The following is a 27,119-nucleotide window of genomic DNA, read 5'->3' on the forward strand; positions in this document are numbered from 1 at the left end:
GACCAATGGTAGAGAGGATCCCCTCAGAACGGAGCAGTGACGTCGGCGGGCCTTTGGACGGTGCTGGCGCAGCGGTATCCGCTCTCCGGTGTGTGTGGAGAGCAAAGTAAATGGGGGGAGTCTGAGTGAACCGGCGGACATGCCCAGCCCCGGGTGACCGAGCAGCGCCGAGCTTCCCCCCCCCTTCCCTACCTCGCAGTCCAGTCATGTCCGCCGCCAGCGGCTACAGCGACCTGCGGGAGAAACTGCAGTCCCGGGAGGTGAGGAAGAGGAAGCAGCCGGCCTCGGACACGGAGGAAGAGGAGGCGGAGCTGGAAGAAGGAGAAGAAGAAGAAGGCGAAGAAGTGGAGGAGGAGGAGGCGCGGAAGGTGCGGAGCGGGGTCCGCCAGGTGCGGCTCTTCTCCCCGGAGGAATGTGCCGGTATCGAGGCCAAGATAGACGAGGTGGTGGCCCGGGCCGAGAAGGGGCTGTACCGGGATCACACGGTGGACCGAGCGCCGCTCCGCAACAAGTACTTCTTCGGGGAAGGATACACGTACGGGGCCCAGCTACAGAGGAGGGGCCCCGGGCAGGAGCGGCTCTACCCCAGGGTAGGTACTCGCACCGGGGAACACGTGACTGGTGGGGGAGGGGGGGTCTACTCCAAGGGGTACTATGATGGGGGTCTGGCTCAAGGTAGGTACCCCTGGAGAACACGTGACTGGACAGGGGTACTATGATCATAGGGGGGGTCTTCACTAAGGTAGGTACTCCTGGAGAACATGTGACTGGACAGGGGTACTATGATCAGGGGGGGTCTTCACTAAGGTAGGTACTCCTGGAGAACATGTGACTGGACAGGGGTACTATGATCAGGGGGGGTCTTCACTAAGGTAGGTACTCCTGGAGAACATGTGACTGGACAGGGGTACTATGATCAGGGGGGTCTTCACTAAGGTAGGTACCCCCTGGAGAACACGTGACTGGACAGGGGTACTATGATCATGGGGGGTCTTCACTAAGGTAGGTACTCCTGTATGACATGTGACTGGACAGGGGTACTATGATGGGGGTCTGCCCCAAGGTAGGTACCCCCGGAGAACACGTGACTGGACAGGGGTACTATGATCATAGGGGGGGTCTTCACTAAGGTAGGTACTCCTGGAGAACATGTGACTGGACAGGGGTACTATGATCAGGGGGGAGGGGGTCTACCCCCAAGGTATGTACTCTCTGGAACATGTGACTGGACAGGGGTACTAAGATTGGGGGTTTACACCAAGGGGTACTATGGTGGGGGAGGGGGGGTGTACTCAAAGGTAGGTACTCCTGGGAACATGTGATCTGGCAGGTGTATTATGATCAGGAAAGGGGGGTCTACACCAAGGTAGGTACTCGCACCAGGGAACATGTGACAGGTATGGTGGGGGATGGGGTCTACACCAAGGTAGGTACCCCTGCAGAACATTTGACTGGACAGGGGGACTATGATTGGGGGAGGGGATCTACCCCAAGGTAGGTACCCCTGGGGCACAGGTGACTGGACAGGGATATTAAGATTGGAGGTTTACACCAAGGGGTACTATGGTGGGGGAGGGGGCCTACTCCAAGGTAGGTACTCACAGGAACATGTGACCTGACAGGGGTATTATGATCAGAGGGGGAAGGGGGGGGGGGGGGGGGTCTACACCAAGTGACTGGACAGGGGTCCTATGATTGGGGGGGTCTACACTAAGGTAGGTACTTTCCCCCTAGGGAACACGTGACCTGACAGGGGTACTATGGTGGGTGAGGGTGTCTACACCCAGGTAAGTACTCCTGGGATCATGTGACTAGACAGGGGTACTATGATTGGGGGGGGGGTCTACCCCCAAGGTAGGTGCTCCTGTGAATTTTTTTACCAGTTACCCAACAGGGGTACTATGATCAGGTGGAGGGGCACTACCCTAAGGAAGGTACTGACCCTAAGTACTCAGACTATGCAGACTCTCCCCTAAGGTGGATACTCCCTGGAAGCATGTGACTTGACCTTTAGTACTCAGATTTAGACAATCTCAAGGTGGGTACTCTCAGGGGGCACATGACCCAACATGGACAGAGGTAGGGGGACCAGTACTTCCAGAGAGCCTGTCCTGCAATCTGGGTACACTGATTAAGTCGAAAGTCTCAACCCAAAGGTGAGTGCTCCCGGGGAGCATCTGACTCAACCTAAGTACTATGATCGGGTGAAGGAGCTCTACCCCAAGGTAGGTACTCCCAGGGAGCATGTGACCTGACACTGAGCAGGTGGAGGTCTCTACCCCAGGGTGAGAGCACCTGACATGACAGGGGTACTATAACTAGACTGTCCCAAGTTGGGTACTTCCAAGGCACACATGACCTGGGCACTCTGATTAGGTAGACCTGACCTCAAGGTGGGTACTTCCAAAAAGCATGTGGCCCGACCTGGGTACTCTAATCAGGGGCTCTAACCTAAGGTGGGTATTCCCTAGAAGCATGTGACTTGACCTTGGTACGCTGATCATTTAGACAATCTCAAGGTGGGTACTCTCAGGGAGCACATGGACAGAGGGAGGAGGACTAGTACTTCCAGAGAGCCTGTCCTGCAACCCGGGTACACTTTTTAGGTAAAGAAACTCAACCCCAAGGTGAGTACTCTGGGAGTATATGACTGAAGCCAAGTTCTTCGAATAGGCAGAAGGCAGTACCTCAAGGTGGGTACTCCCTGGGAGCACGTGACCTGACCTGGTACTATCAACAGGTTAAGGGGATCTACCCCAAGGTGAGTACTCTGGGAGCATGTGAATAAAGCTAAGTTCTCTGAATAGACAGGAGGCAGTACCTCAAGGTGGGTACTCACAGGGAGCCTGTACTGCAACATACTGGGTACTCCATGGGAGCAGATGATGTAATCTGGGTACTCTGAATAGGCAGAGGGAAGGAAGCTAGTACTTCCAGAGAGCCTGTCCTACAGCCTGGGTACACTTATTAGGTAGGGAGACTTGACCCCAAAGTGAGTACTCCCAGGGAGTATCTGACCCAACCTTGCTACTATGATCAGGTGGAGCACCTCTACACCAAGGTGAGTACTAGAGGTCCACCGATATGGGTTTTCTCTGGCCGATGCCGATATTTAGAAATCTGGGCGGCCAATATATGATGATCCCGATATTTTAGGCTTTTTTTTTTTTTTTTTTTTTTTTTTTTGTGGCACTGGAAGATGACGCTAGCAGAAGGCACTTATTGGCACTGGCAGGTTGCACTGGATGGCACTGAAAGATGATACTAACAGATGGCACTTATTGGCAGGTGGCACTTATTGACACTGGCAGGTGGCACTGGGTGACAATAGTTGGCATTGGCAGGCGGCACTGATGGCTTTAGGTGGCATTGGCAGATGGCACTGGATTTAAGGTAGCACTAATTGGCACTGGTATTGCCACTGGCAGATGGCAAGTGGCACTGGTGCAAAAAAAATGGTGTCACCCCCCCCTCAGTACAGATCCCCCTCCAGTATAGACACACCCCCCCCCCCCCCTGCTACAGATAGCAGAGAGCGGTGTGTGTGTCCCACGAGCGCGGGCCCCTCCTCCTCTAGGTGTAAAGAGGAGGGCCGCTGCGCTGGGTGTAACAAGATGGCCGCGGCTCCAGGGCTAGGCCGAAGCCGCGGTCTTTCCTGATGCTATGACCGCGGCGGCAACCCGCGGATTGCCGCCGCGGTCACAGCATCAGGAAAGGCTGCGGCTTGGGCCTAGCTCCGGAGCCGTGGCACCGCTAGCGGCCATGTAAAATATTGGCCTAATTTGGATATATCGGTCGACCTCTAGTGAGTACTCCCAGGGAGCATGTGACCTGAACTTGATACTTTGATCAGGTGGAGGGATCCACACCAAGGTGGGTACTAATGGAAGGGCACGTGACTCGACAGGGGTCCTCTGACTAGGTAGACTCTACCCCACAGTTGGTACTCCAGGCATCACACAACCAAACTTTGATACTCTGATAAGGCAGACTTTCCCACAAGTTGGGTACTCCCCAGGGGACATGTCCCCCAACCTGGGTACGCTGACTAGGTGGACTCTAGCCCAAGGTGGGTACTCTTAAGGAGCATATGATATGACCCTACCTGGGCGCTCCGACTAGGTATATTCGACCAACGTGGGTACTTCCAGAGAGCTTGTGACCTGACCTGGGTACTTCATCTAGGCAGAGACTCACCCCAAGGCGGGTACTCCGGGGACCATGCTACCTGACCTGGGTACTTCAACTAGGCAGAGAATTACTCCAAGGCGGGTGCTACCTGACCTGGGTAGTCCTGACTAGGTAGACTCTACCCCAAGGTACTCGCCAAGAAAAGTGTGACTTGACCTGTGTACTCAGATTAGGTAGACTCGACCTCAAGGTGGGTACCCTCAGGGTGCTCATGCCTAAACCTGTGTGTTCTGTTCAAGTGGAGGGACTCTACCCCGAGGTGGTTATTTCCAGAGAACATGTGACTAAAGCTATTTACTTGGCAGAGGGAGGCAGTACCTCAAGGTGGGTACTCCAGGGAGCCTGTGCTGCAACCTTATTAGTTGAAGGAACTCTACCCTGAGGTTGGTGATTCCAGGGAGCACCTGATGTAACCTAGGTACTCTGAATAGGCAGAGGGGAGGGAGACTAATACTTCCAGAGAGCCTGTCCTACAACCTGGGTGCACTTATTTGGTAGAGACTCAACCCCAAGGTGAAGTACTATCAGGAAGCTTGTGACCCAACCTTGGATGCTCTGATTGGGTGGAAGAACTCCTACAAGATGGATTCTCCTTTATGGAGCAAGTGATCAAACCTGCATGCTCTGGTTAGGTGGAGGAATTCGGCCTCAAGATGAGTACTCCCCAGGGAGCAGTGGCTAAACCTAGGTGCTCTGAAGAGGTAGCGGGAGGCTCTACTCCAATGTGAGTACTCCCAGGGGGCATGTGCTACAACCTAGGTACTGTGGTTAGGTACGGAGTTGGTCCTCCCAAGATAATACCAGCGAGCGTATTTTACTACTGATGGGTAGACTGTACAATAAGTGGGGTAATATCAGGGACTGTGGTACTGACTTGGGAGCGTGTGAGAATTTACAATCCCTTTTAGTGGCTTCTCATTAATCGCATCCCCTTGCCCACAGTAGTTTTACTGTGAGGGTGTGCCAGCTCCAGCCAGGACGATGTACCTGTAGAGACTGGGGGGGGGGGGGGGGGGCGGCGGCGCCCAACTAGAGAACATTTTGCACCTACCGGTGTATTCTGCATAGCCCAGGTGGGTACTCTGTGACAGAAAGCAATGCGAGAAAATTATATTTGGATTCTCCGTTCACCGGACAGGAAATTATAGTTATCCGTCTTATACGGCTTTTATAATCATTTGTCCCACCAAACAGTTTTTCTTAGTTTTGGATAGAGAGGTTCAAATCCTTCGACCCAATCAGGTCTTACTGTTATCTAGGACTGTACTTTGTTATGCCCAGTGAGTGATGTATATTTTGTGGGGTTTTTGCAGCTAGTAGTAAGTGATTTGTGAAAGGGGTCTAGAAAGTGTAAGCGAACCTTGCATATTACTGCACAGCCTGTTTTATTTTAAATTTTTATTAAAAATACTTCTGGTTCTTCATTGATTTTATTTATATTTTTCTTTACCCCAAGGGTGAAGTGGATGATATCCCGGACTGGGTACACGAGCTGGTCATCCGTCGCCTGGTGGAGCACCGCCTCATCCCCGACGGCTTTGTAAACAGCGCTGTCATCAATGACTATCAGCCCGGCGGTTGTATAGTCTCTCACGTGGACCCTATCCACATCTTCGAGCGACCCATCGTCTCCGTGTCATTCTTCAGCGACTCAGCCTTGTGCTTCGGCTGCAAGTTTCAGTTCAAGCCCATCCGCGTGTCTGAGCCTGTGCTCTTCTTGCCCGTGCGAAGGGGCAGCGTCACCTTGCTCAGGTAATTTGGGGGGGATGATGAGGGTCTGACTGGGGTTCCACAAGGTGTGATGTGTGTTTAAAAAAAAAAAAAAACACGCATACAATGTTGTTGCTGCTTTTATGTTTACTGACTTTCCTTAGCTCTGCTGCCAACTTTCTGTCGGCACAAGTAATGCTGAACTTTGTAGTTCGTCTGTACTGCACACAACTGGTGTCTCAGAATAGTTTGTGTTCCTGAGGATCTGTAGCTTCAACTACGAGCATGGAGGGTGAAGACTTTTATGCATGCCTTCTCATTTTATGAAGTTCTTTATCTTCAAAATGTAGTAAAAGCAGCATAGTAAGACTTGATGACAGGGCATGCTGGTGCCTGTAGTCCCATCAGCAGCTATAGGGATAATGGTGTCCATGTGGGGAAGTTAATCTAATGGGAGTGGTTTCATAATTATCAGCTGCAAATGCCCTAATGTGGAAAACTGTATCCCTTTAGACGTGATTTCCTATTGGAAGTATCTGACCAAAAATTAAGTTTTGTTGCAGGGGATGCCTGAAATCTGACTTGTATCTTAAATCAGTGAGCCAATCAAACAAGTGGGAAAAGTTTCTGGTCGGTGCTCTGTACACATTCTGTATACAGAACGCCTCCATGTAGCCATATTGCACTTTCAGAAACTTGCAGGGCTGCAGGTTCAAAAGGAAAGGTGTGTGTGTGTGTGTGTGTGTGTGTGTGTGTGTGTGTGTGTTTTTTTAATTATATAATCTTCAATTGCAATATGACTCGTGTTGCAATTGTATACGCTATATTTTTTTTTTTTTTTTTTTTCCCCCCACGGAAGTGGAGTTGACCTTTTAAGTCTTGAGATCCTAATGGACATATAAAAAAACAAACACAAGAGGACGCTGTATGTATATACACCCCCAATAGATAAAAGTGGCTGAAGGCTTGTCATAAACTAACATAGAGCTCCATATGATCACCGTGAGGCTGCAGAGCTCAACAGGCATGTGGCCAGTTAAAGCAGTTTTCTTTTGGGGGGGGAAAAAATGTTTTATTTAACAAATAAGCGGTACATAAATTACAGCTGAAGACAGCCAGCCCAGTGCATGACAATATATTCACCAGCAGCATCTTTCCCATTGGGGAAGTGATCCCAGAAGCAGAGTTCTTGATGGAAGTACAGCTGTCAGGATTCAGTTGGTGGTCACACCGGGTGCAATTTAAAGTGGTGCGATTTAAAGCCGGTGACTTGTCCTGAATGTTCCACTATGGGGGAAGTTCCTGCACTGACTGCGCAGGCGCAAACTTCCCGACGGAAATCCCCGAACCTCGCCCGGCATCCAGGCTCATTCTTTAACATCCCTGTGGATTGGAGGATGTTAAAAAAAGAGCCAGGAGGCCGAGCGAGCGAAGCGAGCCGTCCGAGCGCAGCGAGGACGTGAGGCCGACTGGCCACTTTCCTCTAAGTCCACGTCGCCCTGGATGCCGGCCGCCGTTCGGGGATTTCCGTCAGCAAGTTTGCACCTGCACAGTGCTTGAAGGAACTTTCCCGATGGCTGGAACCATCTCTGCACCTCAGTTCGCGCATGCGCTGGAACTTCCATGATACATGGAACCAGCACGGCAGATCACCGGCCTTCAGCACTACTTCTGTGAAATGTGATGCGACTTCAGTGCTACTTTATGAGGGGCTGTACATGTCAAGGGAGAAAGTGAAGTTGTATTAAAAAGTTTTTAAAGGGGTGTGTGTGTGTGGTGGTTTTTTTTTTTTTTTTTTTTTTTGGGTTCCCTTTAAGCTAGTGCATTGTTCACTTACCTTTTTTTATTTTATTTATTTTCCTTCTAAATGTTTTTTTTGTCTGCATTTCTCACTTCCTGTTCCTCCTCCAGTGAGCTTGACCCCATCATCTGAGCCGTTCTGGCTGGGGGCAAGCTTACTGAGGAGGAACAGGAAGTGAGAACTTCAGACAAGGGGGGGGACGGGGACAGTTAGAATGGAAATTGAAGGAAAAGCTAAGTAAACCAACAATGCAGTAGCTTAAAGGAACCCATTTAGAAAATAAAAAACAAACCTTTACAACCCCTTTTAACTAGCAACTGGTTAATCTTTCACTTCTATCAGGCTCAAGTAGTGCTGATATGAACACGGGCACAATTTTCAGCACAATTTACATTAGTCTATGGCAGTGAAATCATGTGGATGTCCTGAAAAAGTAATGCACAAACTACTTAAATCGCACTAAAAATTGTATCTGTTAGGACCCTGCCATAGAAATGCATTGGATGCTACTTCGGGTGTATATATATATATATATATATATATATATATATCTCTTATGTTGTGTCTGAAGTCATACCGGTGTGGCTGAGGGCTCAGGCTGGAACATGAGCAACAGCAGCTTCCTGAAGTGGCAAGATGGCTGTGGCTCAGAACAGCACCTCTCAGCTAGGTGATCATTTTTTTTTCTTTTTTCTTACCAAAGGGGAATAAGTGGTGTTTGATAAAGGGATGCTCCTGACTGCCCTGAGACATGCAGCCACATCCCCTCCCCATAGCATTGGTCCTTTTAGGCCGCCTTTTAAATTTGTATAGCTTTTTGAACTTCAAGTATCGCCATAATCATTGAAGAGTAATAGACCGATGTGAGAGATTGCTACTTGTGGTTCTCCAACTACTGCTGGCGCCTGTGAGGTCTCCAGACTGCTGAGCTGCTAAGATAAGTTGGTGTTTACAAGATAGGATGGCAGGATGTGTCACAGTAAATCCAGGGTAATGCCTTGATGACAGGACACACAAGAACACCCCAGGCTGCTTTTCTGTGCGATATAGGTCATTGATTACACACACATCTGACAGGACAAATACCAGGCTAGATGGGTCACACAGCCGCCTTGCTGGCAAATGCAGATTTGTAGGATTGTATGGGTAACTAGTTAAATTTGTGTCTTACAGGAGTCCGTAGACACTGATGTGGCATGGGTTCTATAGCAGAATGTAGAAATATAACCTTCCATATGGAGACTAATGCTTGCAGGATGAGGTTATCATTTTTGAAACTGCTTAATTGATTCCTAAAGGCAAACGCCACAATCTAGTCTTCTTTCTGTTCAATAAGCATTTAGCAGTATTTCAACATTCTGTATTTGCATGCATATAATAAAAAAAAATTCAGTAGTATAACGAAGAGCGATGGAGCTAGGGTATTCTGACCTTAATTTTCATAATGGCTTTTTATGTAAATTTCTAAATGATACATCCTGTATGTATATAGCAATAAACCTACCAACGTAGCTAATTGCATGTGATGCTTACTTCAGGTTTAGATGTTAAATGGACTTTGCAGGGAAAGAGTGGAAATCCTTTACACTGGCCCTCTGCTGCTGATCATTGGGGGGGGTGTCCTGCTTGGAAGTGCTGTTGGCTTTGTAGGCTTTCATCACTCCGTAGCTCACCTGGGTGTCTGTGAATATCCCATTGTTTTCTAGTGCGGATCATCTGACTCCATGTACTATAAAAACAACCTAAAGTTCTAGATAGTAGTAAGCTGCATATTTGTAAAACTCGTCATCCCAGAGTGGGCTAAAGGGGGGTTTTTCTTTTTTGGCTCCCCAATGAAAGAATTTTTATTTTGGAAGATATTTGGATCCTGTTTTAAATTGTTCTATAGAGGATTACTGGCTTCTTAACCCCTTCATGACAAGAGTAAAACAAATCCTAACAAAGGATAGTACACATGGGCTGAATGTCGGGTGACGTTGGCCAGTTCAATAAAAAACAGCTGATTGTCCTATGTATATGGCAGCCAACTTCTATCAGATGAGCATACTGGAAAACCAGCAGCCGACCAGCTACCAAACTGTGCTCTCAGCCAATGACCAAGAGCGTTCTGCGGGGGGGGGGGTTGACATAGAACAGCAGGGAAGGTCGCTGTACTAACATCAGATTTAGTACATCGACTCTGACCTAAGCTGTCAGTTTGTGTGGGGTTTTTTGTTTGTTTCGTTCAACCTGCTGGGTTGAGATCCTGAATACAGTATATTGAGACTGCCTCTCTTGAGACCTGTCTTTGTATCTGGAATAGTTGCTGACAGACATTGACTATTAAAGGGGTTGTAAAGGTACAATTTATTTAAATTTTTTCCTAAATAGCTTCCTTTCCCTTAGTGCAGTCCTCCTTCACTTACCTCATCCTTCCATTTTGCTTTTAAATGTCCTTATTTCTTCTGAGAAATCCTCACTTCCTGTTCTTCTGTCTGTAACTCCACACAGTAATGCGAGGCTTTCTCCCTGGTGTGGAGTGTCGTGCTCAGCCCCCTCCCTTGGACTACAGGAGAGTCTGGACGCCCACTAACACACAGCTCCTTTCTCTATCTGCAACATAGAAAGCGCCCGGACTCTCCTGTAGTCCAAGGGAGGGGGCGAGCACGACACTCCACACCAGGGAGAAAGCCTCGCATTACTGTGTGGAGTTACAGACAGAAGAACAGGAAGTGAGGATTTCTCAGAAGAAATGAGGACATTTAAAAGCAAAATGGAAGAATGAGGTAAGTGAAGGAGGACTGCACTAAGGTAAAGGAAGCTATTTAGGATAAAAATATTGTACCTTTACAACCCCTTTAATGTAGATCGCTAAAAAAAAAAATGCACGCCTTGAATGATGAAAATGCGTACATTGCTACTGCTGACCCTTTTCTTGAAGGTGTAAGCTGCTTGGGTGTCATGCTGATCCTGTAGGTTCCTCTGCAAATGCAAGATATAATGCTTGTTTTGTCTAATGGGATAGTATTACTTTTAGCCTACTGTCCTGTGACAGCAATGCATATTGGCAATAGCCCTTGGTCCTATGAAGTATAGGGGACCTGTTGTGACTACTGGAATCAACCAGGAAGAAACTTGTGAGCCAATTTTGTCTGTGGATTTTATTGTGTGGGGGTTTATTGGGGGTGATTTTTCTATTGCCTGCTTCCAGACCAAAATATGCTGTGAGAGGGGTGTAGACATTTTGTGCTGATGCCTCCTTATTGTAGGTGCAATTCTCTGTCCATGCCTTACACCATTCCTACCCCGCCCCAATACACATACACTGCCATAATCTTCTGGTTCTGAGAAGCTGCCAAAGGCTTTCGTCGGGAGAGCCCAACTATGCCCAGCTCTTCCATTCATATAAGCCATACTACAGCGTCTATGAACGAGAAACGGTCTATGGGGTGGAGAAGGAGGTCCGATGATTAATATGGCTGCCTCCTACATAAAAGCTGGAGTAGGGCTTCTATGAATAGAGCAGCTGGGTGGAAATGGTCCGGCACTCCTTGATACGAGCCTATGAGAGGCCTTTACTTCCATTAATGACACTGCACCAGAAGATTGCGGGCTTTGGTGGACATAGAGGAGGATTTCACCTAAAACAGGGATATGCAATTAGCGGACCTCCAGCTGTTGCAAGTTCCATCATGCCTCTGGGTGTCATGCTTGTGGCTGTCAGTCTTGTAATGCCTCGTGGGACTTGTAGTTCTGCAACAGCTGGAGGTCCGCTAATTGCATATCCCTGACCTAATAGAATTTCGGTCGGCACAAGGGATACATTGACTGCAAGTTATATCCCTTGTGCTGATTTTAGTGTTTGTTGCTGCACTTTGGTCTTTCAGTTAAGCCTCGTACACACGATCGGACTTCCATCGGACAAATCCGTAGATTTGTCTGAAGGGCGTTGTCTGTGAACGTGGTATGCATACACACGGCAGAACATTTTTCAGCCAACAAACGCGAACGTAGTGACGTAATAGATGTACTACATGGTTTTTCAGCTCTTTAGCGCCACCCTTTGGGCAACTTCGGCTAATGTTGTCTTATGGTTTGCATTGCTTTAGAGCAGGGGTCTCCAAACATTTTAAACAAAAGGCCGGTTTATTGTCCTTCAGACTCTTGGAGGGCCGGACTTTGGCCAGCGGGCGTGGAAATTTTCCTGGCATCATTGTTAGTAAACAGCTAGTATTGGGGGGAGGAATAGTGCCCCATTGCTGGTATCATAGGGAGGAATAGTACTCTATTAGTTGTGTCAGTGCGAGAAATGGTGCTCCATTGTCGGTGTCAGATGGCAGAATAGTGCCTCGTATCAGTGGGAGGGATAGTGCCCCAAGGGCCGGATAAAGGCAAGCAAAGGGCCGCATCCGGCCCTCGGGCCGCAGTTTGGAGACCACTGCTTTAGAGCATGGGTCTTCAAACTACGGCCCTCCAGTTGTTCAGGAACTACAATTCCCATCATGCCTAGTCATGTCTGTGAATGTCAGTTTTACAATGCCTCATGGGATGTGTAGTTCTGCAACAGCTGGAGGGCCGTAGTTTGAGGATCCCTGCTTTAGAGCATGCGTGTTTGTACTTTGGATTTTAGTCCACCGGAGTTGTGTACACACGATCGGATGATCCGATGTAACACATTTGTTGGACAATTTGAAAGCATGCATAGCCAACATTTGCTGTCGGAAATTTCGACAATTGTCCAATGGAGCATACAGACTGTCGGATTGTCCGAATATCCAATCGTGTGTGTATGGGCCTTTAGATCCCTTTCACACTGGGGCGGTGCTCTTGCAGGATGGGAAAGTCCTGCAGATGGCATCTTTGGGGCGGTGTATACCCTGTTCCTCCACTGCCCCTGCCCGGCAGCGGTGCTTTTTTGGGCGCTTTTAACCACCTTGTTAACCACTTCTTTGGGGTTCAAAGGGGCTCAGTTCCCACAAAAACTAGCTGCGCTGTTCCTGCTATTGCAGTGCGATCTTCAGTGTGAAAGGGGTCTTTCAGAATGGTTTTGAGGGAGTTGTATTGGTTATAGCTGCTTTGAGTTTTTCCATTTTATTATGTCTCCTCCAACTGAGAGCTGAACGTCTGCAATCATGTGACCGAGATCTGATGGGTTACTTGTTTTGAAATCTGATCACTTCAAAAGGCTGTTTTGTGTGTTCAGAGCAACAGAATGTGTGTGCTTTGCCAAGAGATTAGTATAATTTGGGAATAGTGAATGGCCAAATCTTGCTATGTTGACTGTTTTTGTCTACATGAGGTTGGTATGTTTTTTTTCCTCTGTTTGCGTAGGATTCCCTGTGATCCAGGAACATGCTGCATATTAAAGACTAATTCTAGCCAAAGCTTTTTTTTGAATGGTGCAGAAGAGGTTAAAGTGGTTCTAAAGGCTTTTTACCTTCTTGCATTCAGTTTGCAGCCCCCCCTTATACTTGCCTGATCCCGATCCGCAATGAGCAGAAGCTCTCCTGGGTCTCTCCCTTCCTTTTGTTGGATCAATTTTGTAGCGGTGAGCTTGGTTCAGACCTTCATCGCACTTGATGTTTATTAACATTGTCCATTTACAAGTGATGAAAGTCAGCTGGTTTTGGAAGTGCCTATAGTACGTTTACTTTTGATTCCAGGTCAGTCCCGGTGACTTGTCCTGAATGTTCCACTATGGGGGAAGTTCCTGCACTGACTGCGCAGGCGCAAACTTCCCGACGGAAATCCCCGAACCTCGCCCGGCATCCAGGCTCATTCTTTAACATCCCCGTGGATTGGAGGGTGTTAAAAAAAGAGCCAGGAGGCCGAGCGAGCGAAGCGAGCCGTCCGAGCGCAGTGAGGCCGACTGGCCACTTTCCTCTAAGTCCACGTCGCCCTGGATGCCGGCCGCCGTTCGGGGGATTTCCGTCAGCAAGTTTGCACCTGCGCAGTGCTTGAAGGAACTTTCCCGATGGCTGGAACCATCTCTGCACCTCAGTTCGCGCATGCGCTGGAACTTCCATGATACATGGAACCAGCACGGCAGATCACCGGCCGTACTTGACATTGCAGCCCTGACAAAAGGGGACGAAACACGCCGACTTCACTCACCACCTGTATACTGTCAATTTCAGTACCACAAGTGTGATGAATGTCTATACACACAGTGCACCTCTACACCCAGCCTAGCTTATAGGAAAGTGGTACTGAGAGCAAATTGAGGTGGCAGCTGCAGAACGTGTGTGTGTATTCTTTATCTCTCGGGAACTGCAGGCAGATGTAAAGGACAAATTTTAATGCAGCTTTGTATTCATTTAATACTTTAAATGTTTTAGTTTTTAATGGAAGCCGTAGACGTACTTGATTTTAGTATTTTGCAGTCCCTTTAGGGGCCCCAATACACCATAGTGTTTTCAGGCAGAAAGTCGCATCATTTTGCTGTGAATTTTTTTTTTTTAACGGGTCGAAAGGTCATCAATGTAAAAAGCAGAAACGCCTGTAATCTGCCAAAAAATGTTCCAGAATTGGTTTGAGTCTCAGGCTTTTTGAAGTGGAGATGTGAACCATATTCATAGAGAATTGGTTCTCCCCCCCCCCCCCCCCCCCCTCCAGCGTTTTGTAGCTTCAAGCTACAAAACGCTCAGGTGTGAATGGGGCCTTACAGCAGAGCTCAGAAGCAGCACGAGGATCCAGTAATTTGTGCTGCTGTGATGGTGTTACTAAGCTCAGGTTCACACTGAGCTGTGGGAATTAAGCCGTGTGAGTTCAGCTGAACACGCACCATTTCAGTCCTGCATGTCGGTCCCGATTTTCGGCGGCGATCCGTGTGGGTTTCTGCCGACGTCAATGGAAATTGCACCCAAAAAGTAGTATAGAAACAACCTTTTTGAAATATGTGCAGTGCTGCAAATGCAGCATCGCACCGATTAGAACGATGCAGTTGCCATGTTGAAATGCACCAATGTGTTCAAGGTTTCAACCCAGACTCTGCATTCACTATATCGGGTCTCCCACAGTACAGAGAATGGAAATGCAATTATTTTAGTAAATATGAACCCCTAAATACCCTTTCTCATCAGCAGTATAGAGCAGTCTTGTGACTTCTATCGGTGCCTGCTTGTAGGAGGAGTTTTCATTCTCCTCTGACCCTCTGCCTGGGTTCAGATTGTTAGAATGCAGCGATTCTGATACTGAAGCAGCTAGTATTTTTAGGAATTCGGCAATGGAATCACTCAATATCTCAAAGTATATTTGGCTTTCTGCATTTCCTAGTGCTGGCCTCCATTTTAAAGTGAACGCCATGCTCCCATGTGGTGATATTGGGATGCAATTAGACATGTCACTTCCTTCATTTGATTCACAAGGACTGTGCGTATGAAGTGAAGCATGCTCAAGGTCTAATTTAGCTTTCACTGTGTTGCTCCAGCTGTCGGTATCCTTGCTCTTTCCAGAAAGAGTCATGCGCTGGAGGTCGGGGAACAGTCAAGTGTCAGCCTCTTGGCATGAGGGGGTCAGTAAGCTGTTGGGCTTAATTGAAACCACTGTTGAGAACTGTTACATTTCAGTATTGGTTCTTGGATTATAGATTCTATAAAAATATCAGAATAGGGACAGGTAAAGTTCTAACCAAACTTTAGTTGATCTGCGGCTTCAGCAATTGGAACTGGAGTAGAACTAAACTCCCAAGATACGATCTTATCTCTGCTGTGACGGACTGACACCTGCAAGGTCCTTCTCCCCGTTTTTTTACGTGCCAGTCTTCAGCCTTCTTTATTGGTTGGTGCGGTATGACGTCTCATCGCTTACAAGATCTTGTGCATGTCCCTCTGTGGCTACACTCATTCCCTGCTGAGCCGGCTGAATTTCAGTCAGTGAATGGTCCTGGCACACAGGAGCTGTGCATTGCTTGTGGTCTATAGAAGACCATGAGCAGGAAGGTTCAACTTATTGCAGAAAAGTCATGCCCGTGTCTCATGCAATGTCTCTTCTGCAGCAACATTCCCACCTGCTTCCAGTGTGTTTGTGGGGGGGGGGGGGGGGGGGGGGGTTGTGCAGTCTGGGGAACATGATCTGTTTGCCAGGTGCACACGGCCAACATATCCTGCCAAATGCTCATTTTAAACAAAGCAGTTGATTCACGTGCTGTCACTTCCTGCAAATGTTTATTTCCAGGTCCTTCCAAACTGTTTTTATATAACGAGGCATCAGGTGTATGTAGTCTGGTGCCGCTGTTTGGTAGTTTTTTTGTTTTGACAGCATTTGTCAGCCTTTGAGTCTGTGTGCTCAATATGTTGACTTCATTGACAATAACTGCCACCTTTGTGGTGTTCTGATGACTGATCACTGTGGTGTTCTGTGGAAATAACCTTATTAGCATTTTATATAATCCACATGAACAGGACATAGTAATTAGCCTTTAAGCCTCAGATTATATTTGTATTACCCGGTTGAACCTGAAGGGAACCGGACAAGCCACTTCCAGACAGCTATAACATTTTTGTTGTGACATAACTCTAATGCCGCGTACACACCATCACTTTATGTGATGAAAAAAAATGACGTTTTTAAAAACGTCACTTTAATTGACTGTGTGTGGGGGGAAAACGTTGTTTTATGTCTTCTAAAAAACGACCCAAAAAAATTGAAGCATGCTTCAATTTTATGTGTCGTTTTTCAAAAGTGCACTTTTTACTTCACAGAAATTGACCGTGTGTAGCAAAAAAACGTCGTTTTCTAAGACGTTTTTTCATCCACGCATGCCCAGAAGCAAGCTTCAATGGTAAAACGTGGTGGAACGTAACCTCACTTTGCAAGAAAATGAAAATTGAAGTTTCAAAAACGTCATTTTTTTTTCTTCACAGAAAGTGATGGTGTGTACGGGGCATTAGGCTTCATTTCCATGGACGTTTTTACAGACGCTTTTTAGCCTTTTTTACAGTTAAACGTCTGTCCATGTTTGCTTTTATTTTTTGAGCTGGAGCTCAAACGCAGCGGTAGCGTTTTTGCGCGTTTTAACGTCTGGCATCTTTACAGCTCTAACACTGGAGCTTCAGAACGCACTGGTCCTGTTTTTTTTTTTTTGCAGCTTAAAAACAGCTCTCCAATGTCAGTCTATGGCCTCATGCCCACATGACGTTTTTGAGCTTTCATGTCATGGTGGGCATGAGGCCATTGACTAACACGGAGAGACGTTTTTAAGCTGCAAAAAAACGCTCAGAAAAGTGGCTTTAAAAACGTCCATGGAAATGAAGCCTTATTGGGTGTAAGTTGCTGTATTTTTGGAAAGGAGTTTTCTGGGAATTTTTGTTTCCCATTTAGGATTATTTTTTTTTTAAATTAAGCGGAGGTCCACACTTTCGTTTTTTTTTTGGAAGCCAACGCCCCCCCCCCATTTGGCACCTTTCAGGGAGGAGGGGAGTACAGAGTCTGTTTTTTTTTTTTTCTTTTTTTTCTCGCCGCATTATGTCATATGCTCTTCGAAAAGCCCCCCCGCTGTCTTCTGGAACCTGTGTCCCCCAGAAGACAGCTGACCATTCACAAAGCACCGTTTGACTCGCAGTAGGAAACAGGCAGTGACGCCACAACAGTTATCTATGCCAATTTAAAAAAAAAAAAAATTAAACACCAATTGAATTTGGCAGCAATATGTAGTAATGTTTACCCTAAAGGTGTCCATAGTCGCAGGGTTAATGACTTCATCATGTTGGCGGCCATTTGTGTGGGTGAGCAATTTTGCTTCCAGCAAGATGGGACACCACCTTGCTACCACCGAGACGTAGGGGGAGAAATTAAAGGATTTGGTGTACCGTAGGAAACGACCTATACCGACTGCACTACACAAAGACATTGACACATCATGCATAGCAATTCCCATGGACACTCTTGCAAAACTCTGGGTTTTTTTCAACTGCAGTCCGGGATTTTTTTTTCCAGATGAAACAGCTGTTGTAATTGGGCAGTGAAACTGATTGCATCACCTGTGCAAAATAGTGGGAAAACATGACCTGTTGGCGCCTTGAGTTGACACTGCTCTAGTCAATGTTGTTCATGTAGTAGTTCACTGAAATCAAGTGTCTGGATACTAATGGTGACCATTCTGAACACCTTATGCGATTGCACAAACATAATGTACAGCTACAGTAGCTTGTATAAATCTAGTAATTTTATGCATATATTTTTAAAAGTGCATTTTTGGGCCCCTTGTGTATGCAGGATAGTAGGGCTGAAACAACTAATCGATTATGAAAATAGTTGACAACTATTTTCATAATCGCTTAATCGGCCAGTTGATTAGTTGGCCTGCATATAGAATGCATTATTTGTTTACATATCAGGAAATACAGTGCAGCACACATACACCTCAGTACACCATCCATACATGTCACTAAGTGCCTGAGAATTTGTGAATGTGCAAGTGTGAGGAGCAATGCCTCATGGGACATGTAGTCCTGGGCAGGAAGTGAGTGGTTCTAAAGGCAGAATTTTTATTTATTTTTTACCTTGCTATAGCGGGCGCCCCATACTATACTTTGCAGCTTGCTATTGCGGCACTCTGAGGGCAGGAGGAGCCAGAAGCATCGGTGAGGGACCCCAGAAGTGGAGGATCTGGGCTGCTCTGTGCAAAACCATTACGCAGAGCAGGCAAGGATAACAAGTTTGTTTAAAAAAAAAAAAAAATCACTTTTAAAGACTGTGCAGGGAAGATCAGCATCTGAACCCAGAGAAAGTGGAAGTAAAAGAAGGCATTACTGTAGTTGGTTTATATTTGCCACTGCATATGGATATTTAAGAATTACCTTTTTTTATTTCCATATTAACTAAATTGTACACCACACTTTTTTTTTTTTTAAAGATTGTCCAATTAATCGAAACAAAAATCGGCCAACTAATCGATTATGAAAATAATCGTTAGTTGCAGCCCTACAGGATAGAGATGGATTATATTTTTAGTTCTTTAATGTTTACTTTTAGTCCCATATGTGTCCAGAGCGTGATTTCTTGTTTGTTGTGTGTGTGTGTGTGTGTGTGTGATTTCTGTCACATATTAAGGTTAAGCTGACGGGGATATTGAGTGACCCGGGCAGGTTTTCCAATTTTGGAAACACTCCTGCTTGGCCTTGCAGCAATCCATATTAGGAAAGTGTAGGCTGTGAAACGGGATCGTGTATCTTGTGCTGCAGGAGCAAGGAATAAACTTGCACTTTCTCTGCCAGTAGTGCCTGTTACTGCTTGCTGCAATGTTACTAGTGAATGATTGCTTTTACAATCCCCACGCTATACCTTGGACCTGTTTTCACACAGGCTTCAGCTTTTATAGGGTCAGTCTGAGCAGCAAGCTTTGACAAAGCATTTGCCGGTCTTTCTGCAAACGTCATTTAATTTCAGTTTGTAAATGTTGAATACAGATCCTAGTGGGAGTGCCGATTGCCTCTTTAAGCAAGCTGCTAGCAGGCTTCAGCACTTTCGTAAAGCTAATTGAAAGCCTGCTAGTGGCTTGATTAACCACTTAAGACCCAGACCAAAATGCAGGTAAAGGACCCGGCCATGTTTTGCGATTTGGCACTGCGTTCCTTTAACTGACAATTGCGTGGTCGTGCGACGTGGCTCCCAAACAAAATTGACGACTTTTTTTTTTTTTTTACCACAAATAGAGCTTTCTTTTGGTGGTATTTGATCACCTCTGCAGTTTTTATTTTTTGTGCTATAAACAAAAATAGAGCGACAATTTTGAAAAAGAAATGCAATATTTTTTCCTTTTTGCTATAATAAATATCCCCCAAAAATCTATAAACTTTTTTTTTTTTTTTCTGTTTAGGCCGATACATATTCTTCTACCTATTTTTGGTATAAAAAAAAAATCGCAATAAGCGTTTATCGATTTGGTTTGCGCAAAATTTATAGTGTTTACCAAATAGGGGATAGTTTTATTGCATTTTTTTTTTTTTATTAATACAGTTTTCTTTCGTGACCGCAACATTATGGCGGACACATCGGACAATTTTGACACATTTTTGGGACAATTGTCATTTTCACAGCAAAAAAAATGCTATAAAAATGCATTGTTTACTGTGATGATAATTGCATTTTGGGAGTTAACCACTAGGGGGCGCTGAAGGGGTTAAGTGTGACCTCATATGTGTTTCTGACTGTAGGGGGGCGGGGCTGGATGTGTGACATTATTGATCGTCTTTCCCTATATCAGGGAACACACGATCAATGACAGCGCCACAGTGAAGAACGGGGAAGGTGTGTTTACACACAGCTCTCTTCGTTCTTCAGCTCCGGGGACCGAGCGCGGGACTCCAGCGGCGATCGGGTCACGCGACCCATGGCTGGGCACTTAGAGGACATACAGGTACGTGCTTGTGACATTATGCCGACGTGTATGTGCAGAGGCGGTCCTTAAGTGGTTAAAGTGGCAATCGTCACTTCAATCTGTGCTCAACATTTACAAACTGGAGCTGAATGATACTTTAAAAGCCTCAAAGCTTGATGTTATACGAGCTGAAGCTCATGTTAAACAGGCCTTACTCCTTGCAGCTGAATGATGGTTTAATTGCCCTTCTCATCGATTTATTGCCGAACTGATACACCAACAAAGTCAATATACATGCTTTTTGCTTGTCAGTACAAGTCCATAGACAGTGCTGTTAGGCTTTTGAGTGCTCCTCCTCCTTTTTTGATACATGGTCTCTATTTGTATGCTTGTTTAACTGGTGTTTCAGTAATTTGCTATTTTAAACCTATGTCTATGATGTATATTTGTGCACTACTTGTTCGTTTTTTTTTTTTTTCTTAAGCATGTTGGTTTTTAAATTTTGTCATTTTTTTAGATTGTAAGGCTGCTTTCACATTGGGCAGCGGAGGTGCGGTGACGGTATAGCCGCGCTATTTTTAGCGCCGCTATACCGTCGTATTTACCGCGATATTCGGGCGCTAGCGGTGAGGTTTTAACATTGCGGGTGGTATTACCGCGGTTTCCCATTGATTTCAATGGGAAGCCGCGGTATAGGAGTGGTAAACACCCCGCTCCTATACCGCTCCAAAGATGCGGCTAGCAGGACTTTTGGAGCGGTCCTGCTACCGCACCGCTTCAGTGTGAAAGCCTTCGGGCTTTCACATTGAAGCCTGCAGGGCATGATTTTTTCATGCGGTATAGCAGCGCTATTTTTAGCGCTGTACCGCATGAAAAACGCCTTAATGTGAAAGGGGCCTAAGCGCTAAGGAGCAGGGCCCTGTGATTCTTCTTGTAAGTGCACGGTGTGACTCCATTTTAATGTGCTCCCCAGTTTGCAAAGCACTATGTAGAAGTCCTATAATTTTATTTTTTTATAATACAAATAATCATAATTTTGTGTTTTTTTTTTTTCCTTGCAGTGGGTACGCAGCAGATGAAATCACACACTGCATTAGACCTCAAGACATAAAGGAGAGACGTGCTGTGGTAATACTTAGAAAGTAAGTTGAACGCTTTTTGTTTTCATCTTGTTCATTAAAGCAAATTTACTGCTACAACCTAATGAAAGTCACACATGAGCTCATAAACGCAGCTTTGGTTTTAAACCAAAACAATATGTCTTGTAGTGGAGGTTTGCTGTTGGGAAAAGCCGCCTTTACTTCCTGATGTCTTCCAAGCAGTTTGGATTCCCCCTAGGCAAATATTCGCATTCCTTTTGGTTGTGTAGGAGAAACTGACTAACAGCGGGGGGAGGAGAACATGAGGTGAAGCCAGCCACACAGTGTAGTCAGCTATCCCCTCCCCATGTTTGTACTGTTTATGGAGTCTATCGTACTTCTCAAATCTGTATCCTCATATAGCACTATGTTTTGGGTCCTCTGAATATAACAGGTGCTACTTTCAGGACAGATGGCATGTGCAGGCACTTGGCAGCCCATTATGTGGTGCTTGCTTGTAATCGAAGCACACGCTGTCGCTGCTAGTGGCTGCACCCATCTTCTGCTCTCTTCCTTTCTGGGGGCTGCGGACTCGGGCTCCGTGACTGGCCGAGGCTGTCCGTCACGGCGTTTTTTTTTTTACAGCGCATGCGCAGATGACATTGGCGCACTACAAGGTAAATATCTCCTAAACGGCGCATGTTTAGGAGATATTTCCACTGCCTAGCCTAGGGCTTGCCTATAGGTAAAAGTGACCGGGGTGGGGGTTACAATTGCTTTAAGGTTGAAAACTTTGGGGTTATTTACGAAAGGCAAATCCACATTGCACTGCAAGTGCGCTTGCAAGTGCAGTTGTTTTAAATCTGAGGGGTAGATCTGAAATGAGGGGGAAGCTCCCCCATACCCCCTTGTAGTGCAAAGTGGATTTGCCTTGGGTAAATAACCCCCTTTGTGTGTAGAACCACTGGGGATTATTTGCCTTGGGTAAATAACCCCCCTCCCCCCTCTCTATACGTACTTGAGCCCCATTGCAATCTAGCACTGTGCATGAAAAACGGCAGCTCTCCCTCCTCACAGGACGGATCCACAACAGTGGAAGCCATTTGCTCCCACTGCTGCCAATTAAACCGTGACAGGGGTTAGGCAGGGTCATGCTATGCTGTCTATAAACCTAGGCAGCAGAGCTTGGGAACAAGCTCGTGCAAATTTTTATTTTATGTTTTCCCTTTTTTTATTTTCACCAGGTGATCCTGCAAATACACTTTCTGCCCCTGGGTGGCTACGCTCACTCATTTGTATGGAGGAAGCCATGATTGCGACTCTGGCTGCACTATAAACATTAGCCTTTCTTCATATTACATAATGGCAGTGTGCAGTTCTTAGTCTTGCAGAAGAAAGATAACCTTGTTTATGCTCCCACTTCAGCTAACGGGAAGTGATAAGGACACAGCAAAATCAGATTTTCTGTACTTGCTGAAAAGTGAAAATGAATGCAGCCACTGTATCTAAGGGCCGATGAGGCTAATTTGACAGCAGTAGAGAATAGGTCTGAAAATGTTACGTACCAACTGTAATTGTTTTAGGCATACATGGTGCTGCGTTTTGTCAACCCGATACAAAATAACTATTTCTCTTTTTTTCAGTTCTGCTCTGCTTGCATCTACATGCTGGTATTTATAGTAGTGTTTTTCTTTTATTGCCAGAACTAGAAATGAGGCTCCACGTTTGGAAAAGGCCCTAAGTGGAGTTTATCATCCTGAACGACTGTCTGGGAACAACAGGCAGCATGTCCTGAAACCAAAACGCTCCCACCGCAAAGCCGATCCAGACGCAGCGCACAGGTATGGAATTGGTTATAGATTTCTCCAGTGTACTCCTAAACTTGTTTAGCTAACTAATTTTTTTTCCTCGGGATGTGTATGTCATCTTAGAATTGCTGCCATAATTGGGGGTGAAGCATGGTTCCCACAGTCCTCATCTCTCCCGCCAAACCATTACTGCAACACTTGAATAGAGCTTTCCAGTTGAACACCAGGCAAGCCGCTGAATAAACAAAATGCATACTGTATATGGAAGCTGTTTTGCATAACAAAGGATTTGTATTTCTGTACGTTTAGTCCTGAGGCTTATACAGCTTTGCCATAGTTTGGTTCTGTGCCTACCCCCACCCTGTGACTGCGCAGCGAAAGGAGAAGCAGCACACAGAGCTCATCCTCTACTCTTTCCTTCTATCAGTTTACTGCAGAACACCTCCATGTCCTTTTCCCACCCTATTCTGACCTCTGATTTTATTGGTATCTGCCTATTCTGTTTATTGTCTGGTCTGTACATCAAATTGAGGTGCTTGCACTGATTGCATTTTTAAAACGACATGTAATGATTTATTGTGTGCCTTTTTTATATACAGTATCTCTCAAAAGTGAGTACATCCCACACATTTTAGTAAATATTTTATCTTTTCATGTGACAACACTGAAGAAATGACACTTTGCCACAATGTTGTGTAGTGAGTGTACAGCTTGTATAACAGTGTAAATTTTGCTTTCCACTCAAAATAACACACAGCCATTAATGGCTAAACCGTTGGCAACAAAAGTGAGTGAGCCCAATTTTGGAAATTTTAATTTAAAGCGGTAGTTCCCCCTCCAAAAAATTGTTACCCTTAGATTGATGCTCGTTTAGTCTAGGGGAATCGCTAGTTGTTTTAAAATCGAATCAGTACTTACCGTTGTAGAGAGCGATCTTCTCCGCCACTTCCGGGTATGGTCTTCGGGTCTGGGCGTTCCTTCTTGATTGACAGGCTTCTGACGGTCGCAGCCATCGCGTCACGATTTTTTCCGAAAGTAGCCGAACGTCGGTGCGCAGGCGCCGTATAGAGCCGCGCCGACATTCGGCTACTCGTGACGCCATGGATGCGACCGTCGGATTCCTGTCAATCAAGAAGGAACGCCCACTCCCGAAGACCCATACCCGGAAGTGGCGGAGAAGATCGCCCTACAACGGTAAGTAAAGCTTTGATTTTAAAACTAGCAGATTCCCCTAATCGAAGCTTTACTTACCGTTGTAGAGAGCGATCTTCTCCGCCACTTCCGGGTATGGGTCTTCGGGAGTGGGCGTTCCTTCTTGATTGACAGGCTTCCGACGGTCGCATCCATGGCGTCACGAGTAGCCGAAAGAAGCCGAACGTCGGCGCGGCTCTATACGGCTTGGCTGATCGGAGTAAGGGGCCAATTTCCACCCCTTACCACGTGATCAGCTGTCGGCCAATCACGTAATGTAAACAGAAGATCATAATCGGCTTTTTTACCCTCATGCTGTCAGAGGGGCATCGGTCCCGATCAGAGAGCCACTGCTGCTATGCAGTGCAGCCTCGTCGGCACATATCAATGAAGGAGACAAATTACCCATTTTCCCCAATTTTATAACAAATTTTGGTTTGTTTATTTTTTTGCTAAACAACCCAGCAGTGATTAAATACCACCAAAAAGCTTTGTGTATGGGGGGGAGTCATATGGGTACAGTGTTGCATGGCCACACAATTGTCATTCAAAGTGTGAGCGCTGAAAATTGCCCTGGGCAGGAAGGGGGTGAAAGTGCCCAGTAAGCAAGTGGTTAAGTCTAGAAACGGATTATAAAGTGCTGTAAGGGGCATGGCTATGGATTAAGGGTAAGTATTGCAGCCTATGGTGGTTGTGGTGGTTTTGAGAGCTGTTGCTTTTTTTTTTTTTTTTTGTCTTAACAGTTTTTTTGAAAGTAAAACATTTTGGGTTGACAGAACACTAAGGCTGCATTCACACCTGAGCGTAGGTCGTTTTTTTTCCGGCGGTTTGTCGCGCGTATTCATGCTGATTTGCGTGTTTGCATACAGCGTCGTCCGACGTTTTTGTACTTCGTCGTTTTTTATTTTAGCCAATAGGAAAAATTATCTTTTCATCACTTGTTGCTATGTTGGTAGATTTTTTTTATATCTTCTGCCTGGGTGAAATGTTCTATTGATTAAAGCGACAAAATGCCCGTACGAAATGCAAATGCCCAAACCGCCCGATTTGTGCGACAAAAAAGGGTCCGGAACTTGTTTGAGCTTCAGGCGTTCGGCGTTAGCATTTTGGAGTGGAGATGTGAACCATCTCCATAGGGAATAATGTATTTTTTCCCCCTCTAGCGTTTTTGAGCGTCGCGCTTCAGGTGACAAAACGCTCAGGTGTGAATGCAGCCTAAGAGTGGAAATCTTTCAATGGGGACACTAGTTGTGGTGACTTGCCAAGATTCTCTTGCTTGTGAGGGATTTCCTCATTCTGTTTTGGCTGTGGGACAGGAAGTGATGGGGAAATCCTCCCAATGGGACACGGCAAGAAAATACAGGGAGTTATAACCCTCCCTTATTGTATACAAAATTAAAAATAGTTTTTACCTTTTTTTTTTTTTTATTTAAGTTTTAAGGCTCGGTTCACACCTGGAACCGGCTGCAGATCGCACAAGAACGGATCTTTGGCTGAATCTGGCCCTTAAAGGGAGGCAAAGATGCACAGCATTTCTGTGCAGTGCGCTCCGCAGCCGCCCCGGAGATGTTTGAACCGGCTCCATGACGGTCACATTCTCCTGCTGTGTGAATTGGATGCTGGGAAACTCTCATTCAATTCACATAGGTGTGAACCCTACCTAAATTACTTTTTGGTCCTGACTATAGTGCCGATAAATAATAAAAAAAAGGCAAAAACCCTTTCACTGACATGTGCAATCTATTTAGTATATAATAGTATAATTAAACCCGATCTGTTTGCCCCCCCTTTCTCAGACCTCGTATTCTTGAAATGGATAAAGAAGAAAACCGAAGATCTGTAGTTTTACCAAAACCAAGGAGAAGGAGTATTGTCAGCTCTGAGAACTATTGGAGGAGGCCCTACGAGTATGTGGACAGCTACACAGACACGGGGGAGGACGAGGGGAGCCCGGCCCGCAAAGTAAAAATGAGGCGACACTGAGGAATCTCTTCCACGGACTCCGGTCCCCAGTCGCTGGACTGTGGAACTACCTGTATATTTTCTTTTTTTCCCCCCTCCGCCAAGGCGGCGTTGGAAGACATGGTCTCCTCTGTGTCAATGCAACGTGTTCTGGATCCTGTCTTTCTCACTTTCCAGCATGTTTCTGACGTGCGTTTGGGTTTATGCCAGCAGAGGACCCTCTTGAATTCTACTTAAAGGGGAGCGAGCAGCGGTCTTGTACAGCATTGATCCTAACTGCTGATGGGTTTACAGGCTGCATATTGGCAGCAGCTTGAATGGCACTGAAGGAAAGTACTGTTTATGTTGAAAGTGAAAGATTCCAGCACTCTCAAGGGACACTTCAGTTGACAACATTTAATTTGTTTCAACAGTTTGTGTTATTTTTTCTTTTTCTTCTTTATTTTTGTTTTAGTCCCTGTGAGTAAGAGAGAAGAGAGTAAGAGTGGTCACTGAGGTGTCAAGGACTGACGAGGTGTCAGGTGGCGTGTGCTCCGCCCTCTGAGGTAGGAGCAGGTGTACACGCCTCTTCTCGCCCTCTGTCCTTCTTATTATATAAATTAAAAAATAATGGTTAGGAAAAAGTCTGCAATGTTTTTTGAACAATTCCGTATGCTACAAGAGAAATCCAGATGTTTTATTTCTAGCAATATAAGCACTAATAATAAAGTATATAAGCAGATTTGTTTATTCTGTACTGGCTCCGGCTGTCTGTAAATTATCAAATTAAATTCTGTTTTTGCTCAGTGTGTTGAAGGATTCTTTTTACTCGAAGCAGATAAATGTGACATATATTTGTTTTACAATGGGCTTAAAGTGGCACTAAACCCACAACGGTAAAATTGGCCTGTATAATGCCGTAAAGCATGCTTGTTATACTTGCTTTGGAACCTAAGGGGTTAATCCTCTGCATTGTGTAAAAGACCTGCTTGATCCTGTCTTGAATCCTCCCCTTCTTCCACTGTCCCCAATTCCTATCCGGATAGTACAGAGGGTAGGGCAAGGCTGCACATCGTGTTTAAGAGTGACAGCACAGGGCC

General features: G+C 45.9%; 1 protein-coding gene across 1 annotated transcript; it reads left to right on the forward strand.

Moving 5' to 3' along the window:
• ALKBH5 (alkB homolog 5, RNA demethylase) lies at positions 1 to 26,826 on the forward strand. Its single transcript, XM_040356410.1, has 5 exons — positions 1 to 590; positions 5,648 to 5,943; positions 21,062 to 21,142; positions 22,783 to 22,920; positions 25,875 to 26,826. Exons 1-5 carry the CDS (start codon positions 207 to 209, stop codon positions 26,059 to 26,061), a joined length of 1,086 nt encoding a protein of 361 aa, XP_040212344.1. The 5' UTR covers positions 1 to 206; the 3' UTR covers positions 26,062 to 26,826.
• The last annotated feature ends 293 nt before the right edge of the window (positions 26,827 to 27,119 follow it).

The sequence above is a fragment of the Rana temporaria genome, chromosome 6, assembly GCF_905171775.1.
Source record: "Rana temporaria chromosome 6, aRanTem1.1, whole genome shotgun sequence".
NCBI lineage: Eukaryota > Metazoa > Chordata > Amphibia > Anura > Ranidae > Rana > Rana temporaria.